Genomic DNA, 18245 nt, shown 5'->3' with positions numbered 1-18245 from the left:
GTGGGAAGCGCTGGAACCGCCCGGGCAGCAAGAAGGCCCAGATCCGCCCATCGCCCCTACTCTTGACCGCCATGCGCCATGGCCAGCAGCACACCGGGCCAGCGGGCGGTAGAAGATCGTGTGATTGGGACCGGGGCGGTCCAGCCGCTGCTCGATTGCGATGCTGTCTGGCTCGGATGATATCTTTGCCAGCGAATGAAATGCAAAGGCGATCTGCAACTTGACCCTCCATCGTGATTTGGCTGGCTGTCGGGCCTCGAACACTTGGACTCTCTGCATCCGCACGGCCGAGTGCTGCCGCCAACAATGAGCACTGCAAAACAGAAGGATGCAGGGTACTATGGCTTGAGCCAGCAGGTAAGTCGGCCTAAGATCAAACCCGTCATGGTCGCAGAGGATATGACCATGCTGGCCAGAATAGAACATCGTCGTCTCCTCGCCTGCTTGCCCTGACCCGGATGCTGCTCCAGGTGCTGCTTGTCGACGAAACAGGGGCTCCATGGGACAGGCGAGAAGGCCGCCGGCCGCTCTCGATCCAAATGCCTCGGATCCAGGACTCGCCAGTGCTGCAGGAGGTTCTCGAGACGAGCCGGCTCCAGATCACGGTGCCGAGACTCGCTGCCGCTACCAAGCTGCCGCTGACGCTGTTCTGCGAAGAGTTCATCTCTCCGATCATGGAAAACGAGACCTTGGACAAGAGCCCGGGCCGGTACACCCTCGGCGGCATCATCGGCATCCTGTCGCTGCTGCGGTCGCTCCAGATCCGCAATTCGCAGAACATTACGCTGTCGTGCTTTCGCCTACTACAATACTGGCACTTTACGGTCCCGTCGGTGATATCCTTCATCATCTCGTTCACGCCCCGGATCTCCAACAGCCCAAGTGAATTCGATCGATACTCGGACATATTTGTGCTGCAGTGCAGGTTCTTCCTGAAACAGAACCTTGGGCAGCTCGAGGGTGTTGCGCTCGGCTTGATCCAGTTTATACCCCGCGACGTCTTTCTGGATCTGATCCGAAACAACGATCTCGAGGTCGCCGACGAATGGCATCGCATACGCATCGTCAAGCAGTACCTCGAGGCCATCCATGTCGAAGGTGAGTCCATGGGACTGCCGCTCGGCGAACGCCTGACATATCGCAGCGGAGCCATGCTTCCATCCGAGCCGGAAGGCTTGTCCTGATGAGCCGTTCGACGGTCTTGGTTCCCGATGCTGGGTTGCTGACTGCTCCACTTGATCATGCTGGCTCGGCTCTCTGCTCGGCTCTCTGCTCGGCTCTCTGCTCGGCTCTCTGCTCGGCTCGGTACTAGATGAATATCGAATGGAGCTTTTATCGTGCTTGCGTCCCGAGAACATCGTGGCCTATCCGTGGCATCGCAGCCGACTGCTTGTCCTCAGCGACGAAACAGTGTTCCCTCGGGCATGGATGCAGTCGGTGACGCCGCTGGTCGAGAGTTCGCTCGAGGGGCTTCTTCCTCCGTCGCTGGCCGGATGCGTCAGGTACCGCTTTGGCTCTGCCTTTGAGATGGAGCCCCAACCGGTCAACGGAGAAAGCAGCTGGATCGAAGGCGTCAACACCGCCGAAGACTTTTTATCCCGGGTCCGCAACGTTGATCAGATTTCCAAGCCCATGAGCGTGCACCGGACGGTCTGGTATCTGCAGATGGGCAGCGACGAATCAAGGCAGTCCATAGTCTTCAACCTCCATCGAGTCGACTGGGCGAGCACTGCCGCAACAGAGACAGAGGATGTTGCTCCGGTGGACCGACTCACTCACATCAACGCATGCAAGGAGCGCTATCGCCAGGCGGCTGCATCACCGAGCTCCGTCCATAACTGGAGCACTCCCAATCGCCCCAACGAGGAACCGTGCGCTACGGACGATTCGCCTGTCTCGGTGTCCGTCGGGTTCTCCCTGCGCCTCGGCGAGAACATCATCCCAATACCCTTGGACCAGTTCGTCCCACAGGTGGTCCGAGTTGGCCAGTCCATCCCTATCTTCCAGCTGTCGATCCAAGCCCTGATCGCCACCCTCAAGCTGGAGGACTCGATGAGGAAAGAGTACTTTATCCCGTTGCTCGACATCAAGTTTTACGTGATCCTGGAGATTGCCGTGGTGAGCAGTCTCTGATGTGCTGCATGTGTGAAGGTCGAGGCAGGAGACCACCGCAGGAGACCACCGCAGGAGACCTTACTTACCGAGATTATCCGGTCCGTCTTGGCGGCTGATGTCTGTTCACCTGTCGCATGGCTTGAAACTACTCCCTGGGATTGTCTCAGTTTGCACCGCCAAGTCCGTAGATCCTTATCCCTGTCATGGAGCAAATCACCAGCACCGTGATGCAAGCCGATTCTTGCTGCCGACGGTGATTCTGGTTGAGCCAGTATCCACTGCGAATCATCGATTCTAGATCAGTCGTTGCTCCGGACCGTGGTCCTGCCTCCAGGCCAAGAATCCCGGTCCCATGCGCATTTGCCGATATCGAGACGCCATCTCCAACCAATACATGTCGTCTGTCTCGAGGCATCTCTCCTTTCTGCTCGAGAGGATCCCAGATCGATAGTACTGTAGACAATACCCTGCAGCAACAGCACCTCGTCGTCGACGCAAGGAGAGGCATGATTGCGTCCCGCGGCCGACACAAGCGACTCCCTTTGGAGGGTTACTTACCAGTACTGGCTGGTGCTGTTCCCGACAGACGAGCACAACGCAATCGGCTGTTACTGGCGCCTTCTATGCATTGTGGAGTCGCCACTGATGTCAGTGGATTCGTGGTCCCTGCGACCAGTCAACTATCGCTATCGTCGGACCAGATGCTTTGCGGACACACTGCCCACTCCAACACTCCAGGGCGCCCATTTCGCTGCTCGTTCAGTATACTGGAACGGACAGGGAAAAAGTGCGGGCAAAAAAAGCGGGACGGGGGGACACCCCCTGCGACAATGGCGGGTATGCGAGCCACTGCCGGACGACGTGGGTCAGGCCACGGCGGAGAGGGGAACTGTCGAACGAGGCCCGCTCTGAAAGCTAAATTTATTCAAATGACTTGAACTCTCGGGGGCTGTTGGCTGTCCGGTCAGAGGCCAAAGGGGGGACCGTTCAGCGGCCGCTCTTTTCGTCTTTTTTTCAGCGCCCATCGAGCTCGGCAAAATCAAGGCTCCTCGCAGTTGCCGCTCCTCTTTCCACCTGGACAAAGACGCACCCGACGACTCGCTCCCATCCCAACGTCGACTCCTGACCGGGGCTCGCTCACATCCATCGCTGCGCGGCCTGGGTAAATCATGATCGCCAGCATGAATACGGTGAACCCGACTCAACTGGCGCTGCCGCCACCCCCAGAGGTAGACCGCCGTGACTGTTCCCTGCATCGATGCTGCCGTGCGTGCTGGTGCCGGTTGCATGAGGGAGGGCCGGGCAGCCGCGAATCGACGCTGCTTCCACCGTATTTCTGGCGACCGGCTCGCGCTGAGCCCGTCGCTGATGAGTGCGAGCGGCTCGGGAAGTAACTGTGGGAGGACGCTTTTTGTGGTGGGGAACCTTGACACGATCCATCTGCTCGATCTGATCGCCGAGTGCCTCGGGTGGTTGACGAGGATGGGCTCGCTCGTCGCTCCGTGCTGGCGTCGGATCGCTGTGCTGTCTCTGCACTTGATACTCCTGTTCTCGATGCCTTTCGCTTCGGTTGCTCGCCTGGGCTCGATTTGCTTCGTCGGACGCAATAGTGCCAGGATGAATCCGTGCACGCGCCAGAAACGAGTGCTGCTTGGCAAATGTGGCCGGGGGTGTGCGAGCACAGAGGTTGAGCTTCCCTCCGAGCCTGTTGGTCGATTCGGGTAGTTTTATCTGCAGTGGATCAGCGCTAGGATATGTGATGGAGCCCACAGCTCGCTCGTGGCAATGGCTTTTGATGCTCTTCTGCGGGGTCTCTCGTAACCTGCTGTTCCCACAGACCCGTGTCTCTTGATTCTTGCGGTGCTCTGGGATCTACAGTCGCTGATCCGGCCACTCTGTCTTCTATCCTTCATTTCCTCTGCTCCCACCCCACTCAATGGATCGTGGTGTCCGCCATGGCAACACCCAGGAATCCATCTCGGATGTCCTGCCTGCCCACATGCTCGTCGAGCTTCTGCGCTGCTACACCGACGAGGCGCTGGAGGAATGGTCCAATCACGTCATGACAAGACTGCAGCACTCGAACGGCCGGGAATATCTGTTTGGCGCTGGCCACCGTCTGGAGTGGGACACAAATCCCGAGGAACACTCGCCATCGGAGCTGGCGGTGCTTGCCGAGAGAAAGGCCAAGATCTTTGCCGAGGTCAGTTCGGGCATGGGTGTCGTGTGTGGGAATCAAGCAGGCCGTGCCATCGCTTTGAGCGACAGTCTTGCACATGGTCTCGACCAAACGTTGCCAATGCTCTCTGGTGTTGACGCATGATCGTGCTCCATCGCCTGATCGTACTCCATCGCCTGACTCTATCTCTACGGTCTTGTATCCTCACACTATCCCGCGACCGCATCGTTCATTGCCATGTCGCCATCAACTGTCACCATCAACTATGTCACCATCAACGATGGCACACCAACTATGTCACCATCAACTATGTCACCATCAACTATGTCACCATCAACTATGTCACATCAACTATCCAGGCAAAGGATTTCCGCGACGCCTGGTCCAGTCTCTTGGAGCGAGCTCGCATGCACATCTCTCAAGTCAGACCCTGTCGACCCTTCAGCGATCTAACTGCCATCCTCACGGCAATTGAATATGCGGTCGAGACCAACATCGTCAACCTGCCCGGCCTGATCCATCTCAACAACTGGTGGCGTGTGGTCCGCTACGTCCAAAAATCAAGGGCATCGCTGGGCCCGCTCTCGACCACGATGGCAGCGGCAAAGTCCAACGACCTGCCCAGCCTTTCGGCCGGCCTGGGCGAAGTGCTCGTCAGCAACCCGTCGTTCCCAGGCGTTGCTCAGCCGATCCAGAGTGCAAACGCACCGAATCTCTACGGCACCGCCTTTCCGGTCTTCAACGGCGACGATGCTGCCTTTGTCGAGCCGCGCTATGGCCTGGATATTTTGCATCTTGCTGGGGCTGCTCCCGAACCCACGCCGATGGCCAGTGGGCCGATCCTGTCCAATCTCTACGACTCACCGTCGCCACCAACGCCGCCACCGCACTCACAGGGCCTTCCGATGCGAACCAAGCCGACCCAGTCCCCGCCCTATGGGGTGCAGGGAGCCATCCAGAAGACGGGCCCAAAGACCCATCACCAGCGCCATCATCCGTACCGACGCCCCAAAGACGGCTCTGCCAGCGACCTGAGCGAGCCATCGAGCCTATCGCAGACCACAGCAAGCCACCAGGACTCGGCTACGACGCTAGTCGACAACCGGATGGCCGGCGATGGCTCAGAGCGCGACGGCCAGTGGGATGGTGCATGGGCCGCATGGTTCTAGAGCGCCAAGCACAGTTGTCTCATTGGCCAGGGGTACGATGATCATAACGAAAAAAACTAAATCATTCCCAAAAAAATAAAAATAAAGGAGGAGGAGGAAATCGGAGGTACCCTGGCTTTTTGTTGTTGCCTTGGTTCGTGTTTCTTTCATTGCCTGAATATACATACTCGTCTCAGCGACCATAGACGCCGCCCTTGCACCCTTGGTCTGGTGCTGCGTCGCTGGCTGAGGCCGGTTCGCAGCCAGAGTCAAGTTGCATCGAGTTTCCAAATGCTACACCCCCAAGCCGGAAGGGCGGTTGAGTGTCGCAAGTCTGGGATGCTGTTCGCGATGCCCTCACGGATTGCCCGAGGACAGCAGATTGCCTGAGAGTGACTCTGCGTGCGACTTGAACGAGGCCCGACTTATTGGTAAAAGTCTGGCTTCTTGACATTGATGCCGTAATCGCCCAGCGCCGCGGACAGGTCCTCGACGGTGAGCACTGTTTTCCGATCCTTTGAATTCCAGCAAAACGGTCGTCAGCACCGAGGATGTCTGTCGATAAGGCACCCATTCCCAAGGCCATATGTGACGTCTATGACCCATCGTCCACATGTGCTGTCTGCGACCCATCGTCCACCAGAGACTGCCACTCCATACCTTCAGTCCCATCTTCCGCTCCTTGCCCTGAGATCCCTGGCGGATTTTGGAATATTGCAGCGCATCTGTGGCGATGTCGGCGACAAACTTTTGGGCTGCCAGGCCGAGCAAGCGCTTGATCCGCTGATCAGAGCACTGAACCCCGGCCTTTTCGAGGTAGTAGTCCGTAACGGCATCCGGAATCTACATGCAGCGAGATGCGACGCAAATTGTGGAGTCGATGAGTCTGCAGATCAGGTCACCTCCCTTCCCCAAGACCGTCTCGGTTCGGTTCAGGGATCAAAAGGAGGATCGCCGTGGTAAATCCTGCATCCGCCCTCATCGTCCTTGAAAGCCCAAAGACACGATGCATGGAGCGGCGGTCGTGGCTTCTTGGATCTGCGCTCGTCTGCTCCAGTTCATGCAGCGCCGTCTCCTCTCCGGAATAGCAGAGCGGGGACAACCTACAATCGGAGCAAAGTCGTCCATGGCGACGAGGATTTCGGCCAGACTCTTGTCGGCCTTTTCGTCTCGGGGGGTGTACTTTTTGCCCTTTGCGGTCTGGCTCTCGGCCTGCTCAGCCGTTGGCTGCGGTCCAGCGTCCTGTGGAGATGCGTCCATGTCTGCGTGTGGCCGGCTGGGGGGCCGTATCGTGGTGGCCGATGGGTTGGATCTTGGACGATGCGGATGAGCGGAATGAACTGCAGCGATTGGGCAGGAACGGACAAGCAGCCGAGCCGAACCGGTCCAGCCAGCCGATTCGAGCCGGCTGGACTGGCTGGCGGGCCACACACACACATCGATCCGCAAAGACAACCAACACTATCAATTTTTTTCGGCCCCCTCGCGGCTGCTCATCTCGGTCACCTGAAAGTCACGTTGTATGTGGCGCAGCAAAAGTTGGAATGAACCCATGGTCTGTTGACGGCATTTGGTATCGTCTTGAGCCGATTGACGGTGGTGGTGGGCGATTGGTGTGGAGGAATGACCAATTGGATCATTGTTGGAAGCTCCACTCCGATTGCGGACAAGAACCACCACCATCTGAATCTCTCTGGTTGGAAACCTAGTCAAGCGTGGCTGTGTGTCAGCGAGATGACATGATCGTTTGGCTATCAGGCAAGACTCACCTTGACAAGATGTCTTCCCACGACTGATTGAGCGAGCGATGCGTTTCTGGATCTGAATCAAGGACGCCACTGCACAGTATCTCTGCCAGCCCAAAATGCGCTGGATTTGAGGAGATTCTTTCTTCCCCAAGGGCAGAACCAGCCATCGTCGCTATTTTCTCGCCAGATGGCTCCCAAGAGAAAGGCACCACCCAGGCGACCAAGTGGATCCAGAGCACCCATAAGAACCTTGATCTGCAGCAATGGATGAGCACCACACCAAGTCCCAAGATCCCTGGGTTGGCTTCATTCCTGCGATACATTCGCCATGTGTTCGATGGAGACATGCTGGAGAAACAGCTGTACTTCAGCCTGACCCGGCGACGGCGATTCAAGCGACTCGATCTCCACAGCAAGCGACAGCGCACTGTCCACGAGATGTGCAAGCAAGTCATCGACCAGGCACCAAGGGAGACCGAAGTGGTGATTGCCTTTGGGAATGCATCCTGGAAACAGGGGAAGGGATATACTTCCAGTCCCAGGAGACTCAGGTTCGTCAAATACTTTGAGCAGTTCCACCACCACCAGAGACGACCACCAGACCGATCCGTCTCCAAGATCCATGTGTGCTCGGTGAACGAGTTCAACACATCCCAGGTGTGCTCACACTGCCGGGAAGCCAAGCGACTCGAGTCACCCGAGTATCTTGATGTCGAGAAGCCACATTTTGTACGGAGCTGTGCAAGCTGCCATACGCTGTGGGATCGAGACATCAATGCAGCCAGGAACATGATCTCGGTATGCCAGTCGATCATCGCCACAGGAGATCGACCGGGTGTATTCAGGACCATGCTCCCGAAACCAACAAAACAAAGCGATTGCCGACGAAGACAGGAGTGCAATGCCACGGCCTGCCCGCTGGGCCTACAAGTCAGTCAGCGGGCTTCAGAAACCAGAAAGTGACTGTCCCGTTTCTTTCTGGATAGACTGTAAGTATCTTGCACTGTTCCTTGAGTATTTCGACAGTGGATGCCGGGTCGCCCATATTCTGGGCAGTCCACTTCGGGGTTGCCATCCCTCTTGGGATGGTCGATGGGAGGTGTTTGACTCCCTTGTGCAAAGTGTGTGTGTGTGTGTGTGTGTGTGCACTGTGTGTGTGTGTGTGTGTGTGTGTGCACTGTGTGTGTGTGTGTGTGTGTGTGCACTGTGTGTGTGTGTGACGGCGAGAGGCTTCTCGCCTTCCCTCGGGGGTCTCTCGTCAGAGACTGCTCTTCTCGCCGACCGAGGTGGCTCCGAGAGCGCGTTTTTTCGTTCTCGCTCATTTTTTTAACAAGAACTTTTTTCATAGTGCAACCGGCCTTTGCAGCTCTCTTGGCCGGCCACAGCACCGAAACATCGCCCAGACACAAGCTCCCGGCTGCCCTGCCCAGGCCGCTGTTGCGCTATCGCTCCGTCTCTCGCCTTTGATATCCCTCTATTGCCGCACCCGTCCGCATGGCTGCCGCCGCCCTCGCTGCCCAGCTGCTCTCCTACAACGTCCCGGAGCTGCGGCTCGATCGGGACGTGCTGACCAAGACCATCCGCACTTCGACCGAGGTTGCCTCGGCCCAAGCGCGAGAGTGGGGCATCTTTGTCGTCAAGACCGCTCTTGTACCTGGCTGGGCTCCGTTCCAAAAGGCAGACGCTGTAAGTATTTGTCGGATATCTGTGGGCGACAGTGGTTGGCCGGATCACAGATCGATCGCACTGGCTGCCCCAGATCGCGGGAAGGAAGTTGAAGATCCGCCGCATTTGATCAATCGATCAGTCGATGGTGTCTGTGGTGGCAGATGTGCTGTGTCGACGGTTCTTTGGGCGCTGTCCTTGGAAGCGGTGCTGAGGTGGGGCCTTGGTCCGCAGAAGGACGAACATCACTTCCGATGCCGGCTTGCAAGCCAAATGTCCGAAGGCATGGCATCGGTGCGCCTGGACAGCCCGCAGCACAGCGGCGGCGGACACCAGAGGACAAACAGACGAAGGCAATCATGAGGACACGCAGGCTGTGGGATAAAGACGAGCCATGTGGCCGGGGTCATGAGCGCGATTCGCCATTCCCAGCCTCGCATCTCCCCAGCGACCGTATGCGCCATATTGACCCATCCCCGGATGTCTTCTCTCGCAGGACTCACAAGTTACCACCCGAGCACCTCTTGCGACGCTGCTCTCGTCGATCCGCCAGGCCCTGATTGCCGACCTCAACGAGCCCGGCGACTGGGCCGAGAACATCTCGACCCTGGCACGAACCTGGATTCAGTCGACCCCGCCAAAGCTCGACCGTCCCACCGACCTGGACCAGTCCCTCCGTTTGGATCTCCAGTATGAACGATCGCTGTCCAGCCCGCGCTACCTTGGCTCCAAGCACGCTCCTGTCTATGAGCTCATCCACAATGTCATCAAGGAGCGGTCGGGATACATCCTCAAGACCGAATACTTCAAGTTGCTCCGGATCCACCAAGCTGCCCTTGACGCTCCCGTATCCTCAAAGTTCCCAAAGCTACCGGTCATTGGGCCTGCACAACTCGAACTGGAGCACTCAAGCCTGAAGGAAAAGTGGACCCGGATCGAGTCAGTCGTAAACGACGAGCTGGTCCATGGCCTTGAGGATGCCTGGAAGCTCGCACACCAGGCATTCGACTGTCTGCTGACGACGACCAGCCGACAGAAGGATCTGCGCGGCAAGAGTATCGGCCGAGCCGCTAAGGAGTTCACCAGTCAACACAAGGACGAGTTGCAGTCCTTTGACGACTACTGGGCCGCCGTTTCGGACCGGTTCAAAAAGAAGGGTGGCAGGGGCAAGCTGGATGGCTCCTTGACGATCGACGAGCTTGACGGTGCTCTCGACGCCTACGTCACGGCCCAGATCAAGATGATCCGGGACTATGACGAGGACGTCCTGGGCGGGGCCATGGCCGAGTCTCAACAGATCCTCAAGAACTTTGAGCAGACCTATCTCCGGATCCTGAGCGAGGTTGAGAACAAGCAGACGCATCAAGACTCCCAGTTCTTCCAGCGCCTGCTCAAGTCACGACAGATCGTCGTGGCGGCCGTGCCCAAGATCGCGCTGTCGATGAGCCGCTTTACGGAGCAGCTGCAGGCCGAGCACCAGGAGCTGGCAGCAAAGCTGGAGGCCCTCAAGCAAGCATACTACAGCGAATCATCGGCAACGATTGCTGGGCGCCTCGAAAAGTGTGCCAACAGGGAGTTCAAGAAGCGCACCAAGGATATCGAAAGCGAGATTGCGCGGCGGCGCACCGAGCGGCAGACGCAGATCGTCTCAGTGTGCGTGCCCATGAAGGACCTCACCGATGCTTGTCTGCCGATCCTGGAGCTGACCCTGGAAGAGTGCGAGAGCTACGAGGCCGAGTTCTTGGCCGGCTACAACGCCTCGTACCAGACGCAGACGGCCGAGTGGATGCAGAAGAAGGACGAGGTCATGGACCGTGTCGAGCTGTCAGTGGCTGTGGGCATGATCGAAGTTGCCAAGGCCATGGCGGCGCTGTTCTTCAAGGAGGGAAGACGCCTGGTTGAGGAGATCCTGTCGATGAAGGCAGAGAGGAAGCTGCTGGGGACGCCGACCAAGAACGACTCGCCTACAGCCGCGGCAACCGAGCCCGGTACCGAGGGCAGCGACAAGAAAAAGTCCAAGAAGAAGAAGAAGAAGGCTGGGACGCCTGCATCTGCCGACGCACTTGCAGACTCCGAAGTGCTGGCCCTGTCGGTGACCGGCGATGACGACGGCGAATCAATGCAGGCAAGCATCCGCAGCGACGCGGGCGACCTCAATATCGACACTGACCTTGTCGTCATCAACAACGGCGATGTGGCCTCGCAGAGCCCGCTGCAGGAGCTGCCGCCTGGACTCGGTGGCCAGGGCAGCTCGGCTTCGTCGCCTCCCAAGGCCACGCACCCGTCCCTCAAGTTTGTCCAGCAGCAGATTCAGCAGCGGCAGCAAATGTTCAGCCAGCAGCCCGGCAGCAGCGCAGTGACCGGAGCGCCCCCTGCGCCGGGCTTCGGCCCAGTCCCGTCCCAAACCGAATCCCTGGCCGACTTTGACACGCTCGAGGGCGTCAACAACCCGTACTTCCGGCCTCCGCCTGGGACGTTCTATCCGCCCAACCACATCGCCCCGGTGGTTCCAGGAGTGTCGGTTCCCATCAGCGGCTCGGCGTCAGCGCCGTCCGCGGTGTCGACGCAAATGATCCTGCGTGAAATGGCGATCCTTCGTGAAGAGAACCGACTGCTCAAGCAGGAGATGGCCGCCGCCCTGGCATCGAACAAGATGCTTGTGGAGGAGTCTCACCGGCTCAAGAACGAACTGGGCGTGTTGCTGACCGAGAACCAGATGCTGGCCGTCAAGTTGCGCGAGTCGATGGCCTCGGAAGCGTATCTTCAAGCCCAGCGACCCGAGCGGCCCCTGCCGCAAGGAACAGGCCTCGGCGGTGATGGCCGCATCCCGCCGCTGAGTCGCAGCACCTCGGCGTCTACCACCGCATCGGCCGACCGCGAGCGAGCAGCGGGCTGGCGAAGCCGGGACCGAGGCCACACCCCAAGAGATCCCAGCAGCGGCGGTGGCTCTCCGGCGACAGGCAGCAGCAGCAGCAGTAGCAAGCCCACCGATGGTCGCCCGACCCGCGGCGGCCGCCCGACACAAGTGATCCGATGCAGCAACTGCGGCCTCAGTGGACACGAGTCGACGACATGCACGGCGGGCTGCCGGTACTGCGAGGCGCGAGACCATCTGAGCGAACACTGCCCGGGCAACCGGGGATGAACGCGAGGGAAGCAGACAGATGCCGTGCTTTGCCAGACGGTCATGATCGTGGGAAGTGGGTGTCGACGCTGGGCATTCGGTGGGCATGTGCGCGATGTTGTATGGAACGATGAATGTGAAATGGTCATGGTCGTGAAATGAATGAATGGATATGAATGTGGATATGAATGTGGATGTGGATGTGGATATGAATGTGGATGTGGATGTGGATATGAATGTGGATGTGGATGTGGATGTGGATGTGAATGTGGATGTGGATGTGGATGTGGATATGAATGTGGATATGAATGTGGATGTGGATGTGGATGTGGATGCGACGGCGCGGAACAATGGCGGTGGCTGATATTGCTGCAGTGTCGGGGGGAGCTGGCGGTGCAGGAGATGACAGGCATTCGCTCATATCGATCGATCCATCCATCCATCCATCCATCCGACACCGCTCCGATGCCTCCATCCAACGCGGATCGGACCCGCCCATTGATGCCGGCTCCGCGCACCCGTTTCGATGTTCGCGCTGTCCATGGCGGCTGGGCATCATGTCCGAGCCCATGCCGGGCTGTTCCGAACCAACAGAACAGAAGCTGGCAAGCCATGCGCGGGGTGCCCCTTTGCCATTTTGCGGTCGCTTGGCCTTGTCCGTCTGCAGTCCTCCACCACCAAGAGTGCGCTGTATGGAGACGGGTGTCTCGTCGGCTGTGGGTGTCTTGCCGAGTGCTCCTGTCTCGATCGGCCGGTGGGCCGGCTGTCTCTTTCTCTGCCGCAAAGGCTGGTTTGGCGCAGACTCGCCAATGGCGACGACCAGCCAGGTGGTGGTGGGGGACGCCCGACACGAGGCAGCGAGGGAACGTGCTGGGACAGCCATGCAGCACGAGCACATCCCACCGCGGTGGTGCAAGCAGCGTGTCGACAAAGCAGCGAGAAAGGACAAGACCGGAGCCGAGAGCGGTGAGACACAGCGGGGAGCAAGCGCGGCGAGTGCTGTTGCTGGGACGTTTGCGCTGGCAACATGGTCGACCGGAGATGCATTGCTCCAGCCGACTTGGCATCCGCCGCGACGACTCGCCATGACAACTGACACAACCATTCAACTCGACTTGACAGCAACTCCACCCCCCCCGACTTGACAACTGGCTCGAGCACCCAATCCGGCTTGACAACCGGATGTACCACCTCACCAAGCAAGTGTGCGACCGCAGCCCAGCAAGGGTATCGCTCCACCCATCAAGTGTGCGACCCCATTCTACAGCCAAAGACTCAACAACGGCTGCGCGCCACCCCTCCCTGACCACAACCCAGGACATTTTGCAGACACTCGGGCTGTCCCGTTGTGCACAATCACCCGGCGTGCGCTGCCGGGCTTGCTCGTCGTCGCCATCGAACTGAAAAGACCGTCGACCTGCTCGCCCGCCATCTGCATCGCTTCGTCGCTTGCTTCGTTGATCATTTTGCCATTCGCTTTGCCATTCGCTTTGCCATTCGCTTTGCCATTCGCTTTGCCATTCGCTTTGACATTCGCTTTTGCTTTCGTCCGTCCGCTCCACCCCGCTCCCTCGTTCCCACCATCCCTGCTTCGGTGCAGTCTCCTCGCAGCCTTCTTTCTCCATCCAGCTCCGTTTCTCACCGCCCACCACCGGCCCATCTCGTCGCGCTTCATTCTTTTTTTTCTTTCCACCATTCCTGCCCATGTCTGCCTCTCTTTCGTCGTCCACCAGCATTCCATCACCACAGGCATCCTTTGACACCTCGCCGTCGCCTGGCGGATCGTCGCTCAGCACCGGAGCGTTGTATGCCATCATTGGCGCTGCTGTCGTCGCCATCGTCGCCCTCGTTATCCTCCTTCCCCGTTTCCTGGCCCGCCAGTCGCTGCAGCGCAAACGGCTGGCCAGCATTCTGTCTCTGATCCCCCGCAACATTGCTTCCTCTGCCGGCAGCCATGACATCCGTGCCTCTTCGACCAGCGTCCAAGATACCCGGGCGTCGTCGGCCAGCAACCCTGGCGCTCGAGTCTCCAACCACGGCGCCGTGCAGATTCCCATCCAGAGCCCTGTTCCCTCATCGACATATCCCGTCTCATCGCGGTCATCCACTCCCCAGCCAAAGTCGATCGATCATGCCCGGACAAAGTCTGACGGCGTCTCGGTCACCATGTACACCACCACCCCCGAAATTCCGCAGAGCTCGCTGCCAGGCTTCATGAGCCCGCGCGCTGCCTCGAGCCGCATCGATCTGGAGATGGGCTCGGCCAACCCGAGCCCGAACTCGTCGCCTATCATCCGGCCGCAAAAGTCCGTTGCCTCCATCCCTGGTCCCGGATTCTCTGTTCTGGACCCGGAGCTGATTGCCAAGGGCCAGGCGGCCTTCCGCAACGGCAAGCAGTCAAAGTCCTCTCCGTCGCAGCAATTCTCGGTGCCCAAGATGTAACCAGCTCGCCCGAGTGCTTCGTCGGCCGACTTACTGCTATGCTCGCCGTCTGCATTCGATCGATCGCACATCCATCGATGCAGATTGCACTGCCCCCTTGCCGTTGCCGGTAGCGACTGTGCCGGTGTCCTGGTTCCCACGTTGGCTTTTGCGGCCGCTCCTCGTCTTTAATTCTACACCCAACGCACGCAACACACCCAACACTTCGTGGCTCTATTCTCCTCGCGTGCTTTTGCCGCCAGCATTGCTTGCCGGGCTGTTCGCTGCTTGCTGTTTTCATCTCCCATCGACACTGTTCACCAGACCCACATCGCCTTTGTATTCCCGCATCACGATACCGCCCACTGCGAACCATTCCCCAAGCCCACGTTCCATTAGCATCAGTCAGCTGCACCTCCTCCCATGTCTCATAGTTCCGCTGCTCCTCTTCCTTGCTACATTTCACAGTAATAGACACCCGCTCCAACCTGTCCATCTGCCCATCCATGCATCCGCCGTCCCTCGCAGAGTACCAGAATGTCCTCGCGTGCTGCACAAGAACCCATCCTGCCATGTGCTTGTATTGTCATGGCACCGCATCTCGGGCCACAACACAACATCCGTGTCGTTGCTACTTTTTCTTTTTCGGCTTGGAACTCGGCGGGCGGTTGTGTGCCTGTGCGGCACCCGACTGCTCGGCGTCGACGGGCGGCGGTCCACTCCCACATCCCGGGCCCTCGCCTCCGCCAAGGCCGACAGTGTCTTCGTCGACCGGAATCGAGACATGGGCAGCATCGGTGCGTTGCGGATGCAGCTGCAGACTGAGGCGCACCACCGGCGCTGGTGGTATCTCGGTCTCGGTCCAGTCACAGCAGAGCGACAGCGCAATGGTCTCCTTGATGACGAACTGACATGGCCGGAATGAAGAGAGGTGGGTGTGACCTCGGGTAAGTATGGTGTGGTCGGGGCATGAAGAAACTCAAGAGCCTCTCAGCCGCCACTGCCGCGATACCCGAGCTGACCTGGTTCTCGAGAAAGATGTGGGTGTCGAGCCTGCCCTCGGCAACGACGGCGACTTCGTGCAGCGCCGGCACCCAGGGAGCTGGGTCGGAGGAAATGGACGTGGTGGATGAGATGAGTCTCCGAGTCTCCGAGTGCCCCGCTGTCTATCCCAACAGCTCCGCGCGCAACTTTGCCGCAATGCCAGAAATCAACCCCATCGAGATATGATCGCATATAAATCCGGCACCGCTATCGCAAGCCCACCTTCTTCTTCGGCAGCCGCCTTTCCGCCTTTCTTCTTGTCCTTATCCTTGTCCACCGCCAGCCTTCCCTTTCCGGCGCTCTTAAGTCGGTCTCCACTATTTGGTCGGCTGCTCGACAGCTCGTTGGTCTCGACAGCTTTGGGCTCCTGTTTGAAGACATACTTTTTCCGGACCAGCAACACATCAACGCCCACTGGGAAACCAATTTCATCAGATCATCCATTGGATATCCCACTCAATCATGCCGCTTGGACGACAAGAGCCAAAGTAACTCTGTCTCTACAACACAGAGTGTCGCCGTCGTTTGTAACCATAGGGCGGTGCCTGGTTGGGGAAACCTCCGTACAAAGGAAACCATGCTGGAGCTCACCGCTGAAGGCATCACGGAGTTGCTTGCCCACGGGAAAGGCGACTGTCTTGGAAAAATCCATGACCACAGCTTCACCCGTCCATTCTTTCAGACTGGTTGAGATTCGGTGCTTGTTATATCCAGTGACGACAACGTCGATATTGAAGAAATGCCTGTGACGACGATGATTCGAATGAAGCAGTCAGGCCACCATGCAGGGCAGTGTCTGATTCCTTCCGCACGATTGAGCGCTGCATACCCCCGCCCAGAGCGTCACCAGCGCAAAGGGAGGCATAGCAAGTGTCCGTTGCCGCTGCTGCTGCCGCTGCTCACCGATCTGGCGGTTGTTCAGGGTTTTCCGGGGCCACAGGCTCGATTGGAGACAGTCCCTCGACATCATGGACATGCAACTTGAGCGCAGCCTCTGAAGAAGAGCAGCGTCGCCGTCTTTACTCACGTCCGACAAGCAGATGCCGTTGCCAGTCGCCCAGAGAGGCACGGGCACTTGGAATGCCCGGTGCAGTCATGGTAGGCATTGGAGTTTTGCTCATACCTCGATAGCGGATCATGCTCAACCCCGATGCCAGCTCACGCAGAATGCCTTCCCGCTCGAAGACTGGAACAGGTACGTCGTCGAGCGAGACAAGCCGCTGCAAGCCATGGATGCTTTGTCTACGGTAGTGCTCAAAGAGCCCGATTGGATTGCCCTTGAGCCAGCCGAGTGGATGGAGGCAGTCAGGGAATAGTAACCATCGGGCGGATGGTGATCGTTGGGTGAAATCTTCGCGACGCCCGGTACAACCCAGCACAGAAAAGTGCAGCCCACGGAGTACTTGCCATCAATACAAGGGCCTTGAGATTCGGCAGCCCCTGCAGCGTCTCGACAATTTCATCCAGGCTTTCGAGGCTGTTCCAGCTCACATCGAGACTGACGAGGCTGGCTGGGAAGAGGTCTCTGGGACCAGCTCTGGGTTTGGGCGACATGGTGCTTGAGGCCGCCCGGAATGCCTTGATTTGATTGTATGCGAGGCCAACATGCTGGAGCGCAGTGAGACCACCGAGAAAAGGCATCATCTGGATGCTGGGGTGCAATCGGGTAAGCTGGCGCCGAGTTGAGATGCAAACGGCATTCCTGGATGTCTGGATCGGCTCCAGTGCTCCAGTATTTGTCGGTGACATGCCGTCGCCATTCGAATGGGTTTTTTGGCGACGAAAGAACAGTACTCTACCGGTTGGCATTCAGATGCAGGGTCTTGAGCGACTTTGGCAAGTGGCCCACTGCTTCGAGGTGATTGCCGGTGAGGCTCAGCTCGGTGAGATTGCGGAAGGCCAGCATCTTGGAGTCAATGTCGCCGATTTTGCGGTCGACCAGCCGCAGCGACTTGAGGAAGGCCTGCAGGAACTGGTGGGTCAGAGGCGCCGGAGGCTGGCTGCGTTTGCCTGTCTGAGCCTCGGACGAGTGCTTTTTGTAGGTGCTCTGGAGCCGCTTGAGCTCGTTTGCTTCGTGGGACCAGTCCAGGATCTCATCATTGCAGTCAAAGTTGTCGATCTCGGGGTCTTCAAAGTCGAGCTCGCGCGGATCGATGGCCAGGAACCCAGGCGGGTCATGGCATCGAGAACGAGTATTGGGTTGAAGGGAGCCCCGTTGGAATCTCGGACTTATCCCTGGGTGCTTGTCGCTGCTGTCCAGGACGGGGCAGATCTTGGACTCGTCCACGGGCTTGATGCCGGTCGTTTCATTGAGGATATCCAGAAAGGCGCTATATGCCGACACGGAGGTCTTGGTGGAGCTTTGGATCATCCTGGCGGTGTGGGAGCGATAGCACCAACTCTGAGTCGAAGCAGGATGCATTCGTCTTCGGACCAGAGGCACGCCGATGACCATTGATACGGATGCCGTCAGCAGTCGGCGTACGTCAGAGGGGGACACCAATCGCCGATTGAATGGTGGTCGCTCCATGGAGGATTCGCACTGTATTCAGGGAAGCAGAGTGCATGGCTATTGACAAGGACGAAGGCGAAAGTGCTCCAGCACAGAGCAGAGTGCGATTTTCCACATTCTGGGCAGTCAGTAGCAGCATATTGTGCAGTGACTGCACGCTCATCTATCACAACGGCTGTCCACAGTAAGCAACATCGACACCTCGATGACCTGGGCTTCAGCGAATCCAAGAGCGTTGCCGGTGTCGTTGCGAGTATTCACTGGCCGTGGCGGTTGTGCCGATCGAGGG

General features: G+C 58.5%; 6 protein-coding genes across 6 annotated transcripts; 4 read left to right on the top strand and 2 right to left on the bottom strand.

The window, feature by feature from the left end:
* Positions 1–205: 205 nt before the first annotated feature.
* On the top strand, positions 206–2609 carry BJ171DRAFT_501456 (uncharacterized protein). Its single transcript, XM_053110669.1, has 4 exons — positions 206–357; positions 471–1098; positions 1313–2118; positions 2283–2609. The coding sequence occupies exons 1-4, from the start codon at positions 307–309 to the stop codon at positions 2301–2303; spliced, it is 1506 nt and encodes a 501-aa protein (XP_052967313.1). The 5' UTR covers positions 206–306; the 3' UTR covers positions 2304–2609.
* A 2298-nt stretch (positions 2610–4907) lies between these two features.
* BJ171DRAFT_501455 (uncharacterized protein) lies at positions 4908–5331 on the top strand (the record flags this gene model as incomplete). Its single annotated transcript, XM_053110668.1, has 1 exon — positions 4908–5331. The coding sequence occupies exon 1, from the start codon at positions 5045–5047 to the stop codon at positions 5327–5329; it is 285 nt and encodes a 94-aa protein (XP_052967312.1). The 5' UTR covers positions 4908–5044.
* Positions 5332–5457: 126 nt separating this feature from the next.
* On the bottom strand, positions 5458–6868 carry BJ171DRAFT_501454 (transcription initiation factor IID TAF10 subunit). The gene is made up of 3 exons (XM_053110667.1): positions 6550–6868; positions 6103–6285; positions 5458–5957 (listed from the first exon to the last, which is right to left on the bottom strand). Exons 1-3 carry the CDS (start codon positions 6700–6702, stop codon positions 5868–5870), a joined length of 426 nt encoding a protein of 141 aa, XP_052967311.1. The 5' UTR covers positions 6703–6868; the 3' UTR covers positions 5458–5867.
* Positions 6869–8560: 1692 nt separating this feature from the next.
* BJ171DRAFT_501442 (uncharacterized protein) lies at positions 8561–12168 on the top strand. The gene is made up of 2 exons (XM_053110666.1): positions 8561–8876; positions 9352–12168. The coding sequence occupies exons 1-2, from the start codon at positions 8685–8687 to the stop codon at positions 11998–12000; spliced, it is 2841 nt and encodes a 946-aa protein (XP_052967310.1). The 5' UTR covers positions 8561–8684; the 3' UTR covers positions 12001–12168.
* Positions 12169–13683: 1515 nt separating this feature from the next.
* On the top strand, positions 13684–14421 carry BJ171DRAFT_580915 (uncharacterized protein; the record flags this gene model as incomplete). Its single annotated transcript, XM_053114067.1, has 1 exon — positions 13684–14421. One exon carries the CDS (start codon positions 13684–13686, stop codon positions 14419–14421), a length of 738 nt encoding a protein of 245 aa, XP_052967309.1.
* A 544-nt stretch (positions 14422–14965) lies between these two features.
* On the bottom strand, positions 14966–18185 carry BJ171DRAFT_70145 (uncharacterized protein). The gene is made up of 8 exons (XM_053115823.1): positions 17244–18185; positions 16852–17095; positions 16568–16721; positions 16348–16438; positions 16036–16187; positions 15667–15858; positions 15423–15502; positions 14966–15307 (listed from the first exon to the last, which is right to left on the bottom strand). The coding sequence occupies exons 1-8, from the start codon at positions 17972–17974 to the stop codon at positions 15032–15034; spliced, it is 1920 nt and encodes a 639-aa protein (XP_052967308.1). The 5' UTR covers positions 17975–18185; the 3' UTR covers positions 14966–15031.
* Positions 18186–18245: the final 60 nt, after the last annotated feature.

This window comes from Polychytrium aggregatum (genome assembly GCF_025602895.1).
Source record: "Polychytrium aggregatum strain JEL109 chromosome Unknown BJ171scaffold_15, whole genome shotgun sequence".
NCBI lineage: Eukaryota > Fungi > Chytridiomycota > Chytridiomycetes > Polychytriales > Polychytrium > Polychytrium aggregatum.
The sequence above is the reverse complement of the archived record's forward strand: the minus strand, read 5'-3'. Positions and strand labels throughout refer to the sequence as shown.

Coding starts and splice junctions, on each gene's coding strand:
- BJ171DRAFT_501456 (XM_053110669.1), top strand. CDS start 307: ATGAGCACTGCAAAACAGAAGGATGCAGGGTACTATGGCTTGAGCCAG. Junction 1,099..1,312: donor CGAGGCCATCCATGTCGAAG/GTGAGTCCATGG, acceptor GCTCGGTACTAG/ATGAATATCGAATGGAGCTT. Junction 2,119..2,282: donor TGATCCTGGAGATTGCCGTG/GTGAGCAGTCTC, acceptor GGATTGTCTCAG/TTTGCACCGCCAAGTCCGTA.
- BJ171DRAFT_501454 (XM_053110667.1), bottom strand. CDS start 6,702: ATGGACGCATCTCCACAGGACGCTGGACCGCAGCCAACGGCTGAGCAG. Junction 6,286..6,549: donor TGGACGACTTTGCTCCGATT/GTAGGTTGTCCC, acceptor CGCTGCATGTAG/ATTCCGGATGCCGTTACGGA. Junction 5,958..6,102: donor AGCGGAAGATGGGACTGAAG/GTATGGAGTGGC, acceptor TGGAATTCAAAG/GATCGGAAAACAGTGCTCAC.
- BJ171DRAFT_501442 (XM_053110666.1), top strand. CDS start 8,685: ATGGCTGCCGCCGCCCTCGCTGCCCAGCTGCTCTCCTACAACGTCCCG. Junction 8,877..9,351: donor CGTTCCAAAAGGCAGACGCT/GTAAGTATTTGT, acceptor CTTCTCTCGCAG/GACTCACAAGTTACCACCCG.
- BJ171DRAFT_70145 (XM_053115823.1), bottom strand. CDS start 17,974: ATGGAGCGACCACCATTCAATCGGCGATTGGTGTCCCCCTCTGACGTA. Junction 16,188..16,347: donor CCTGAACAACCGCCAGATCG/GTGAGCAGCGGC, acceptor TCGTCGTCACAG/GCATTTCTTCAATATCGACG. Junction 15,859..16,035: donor ACTCCGTGATGCCTTCAGCG/GTGAGCTCCAGC, acceptor TTGGTTTCCCAG/TGGGCGTTGATGTGTTGCTG.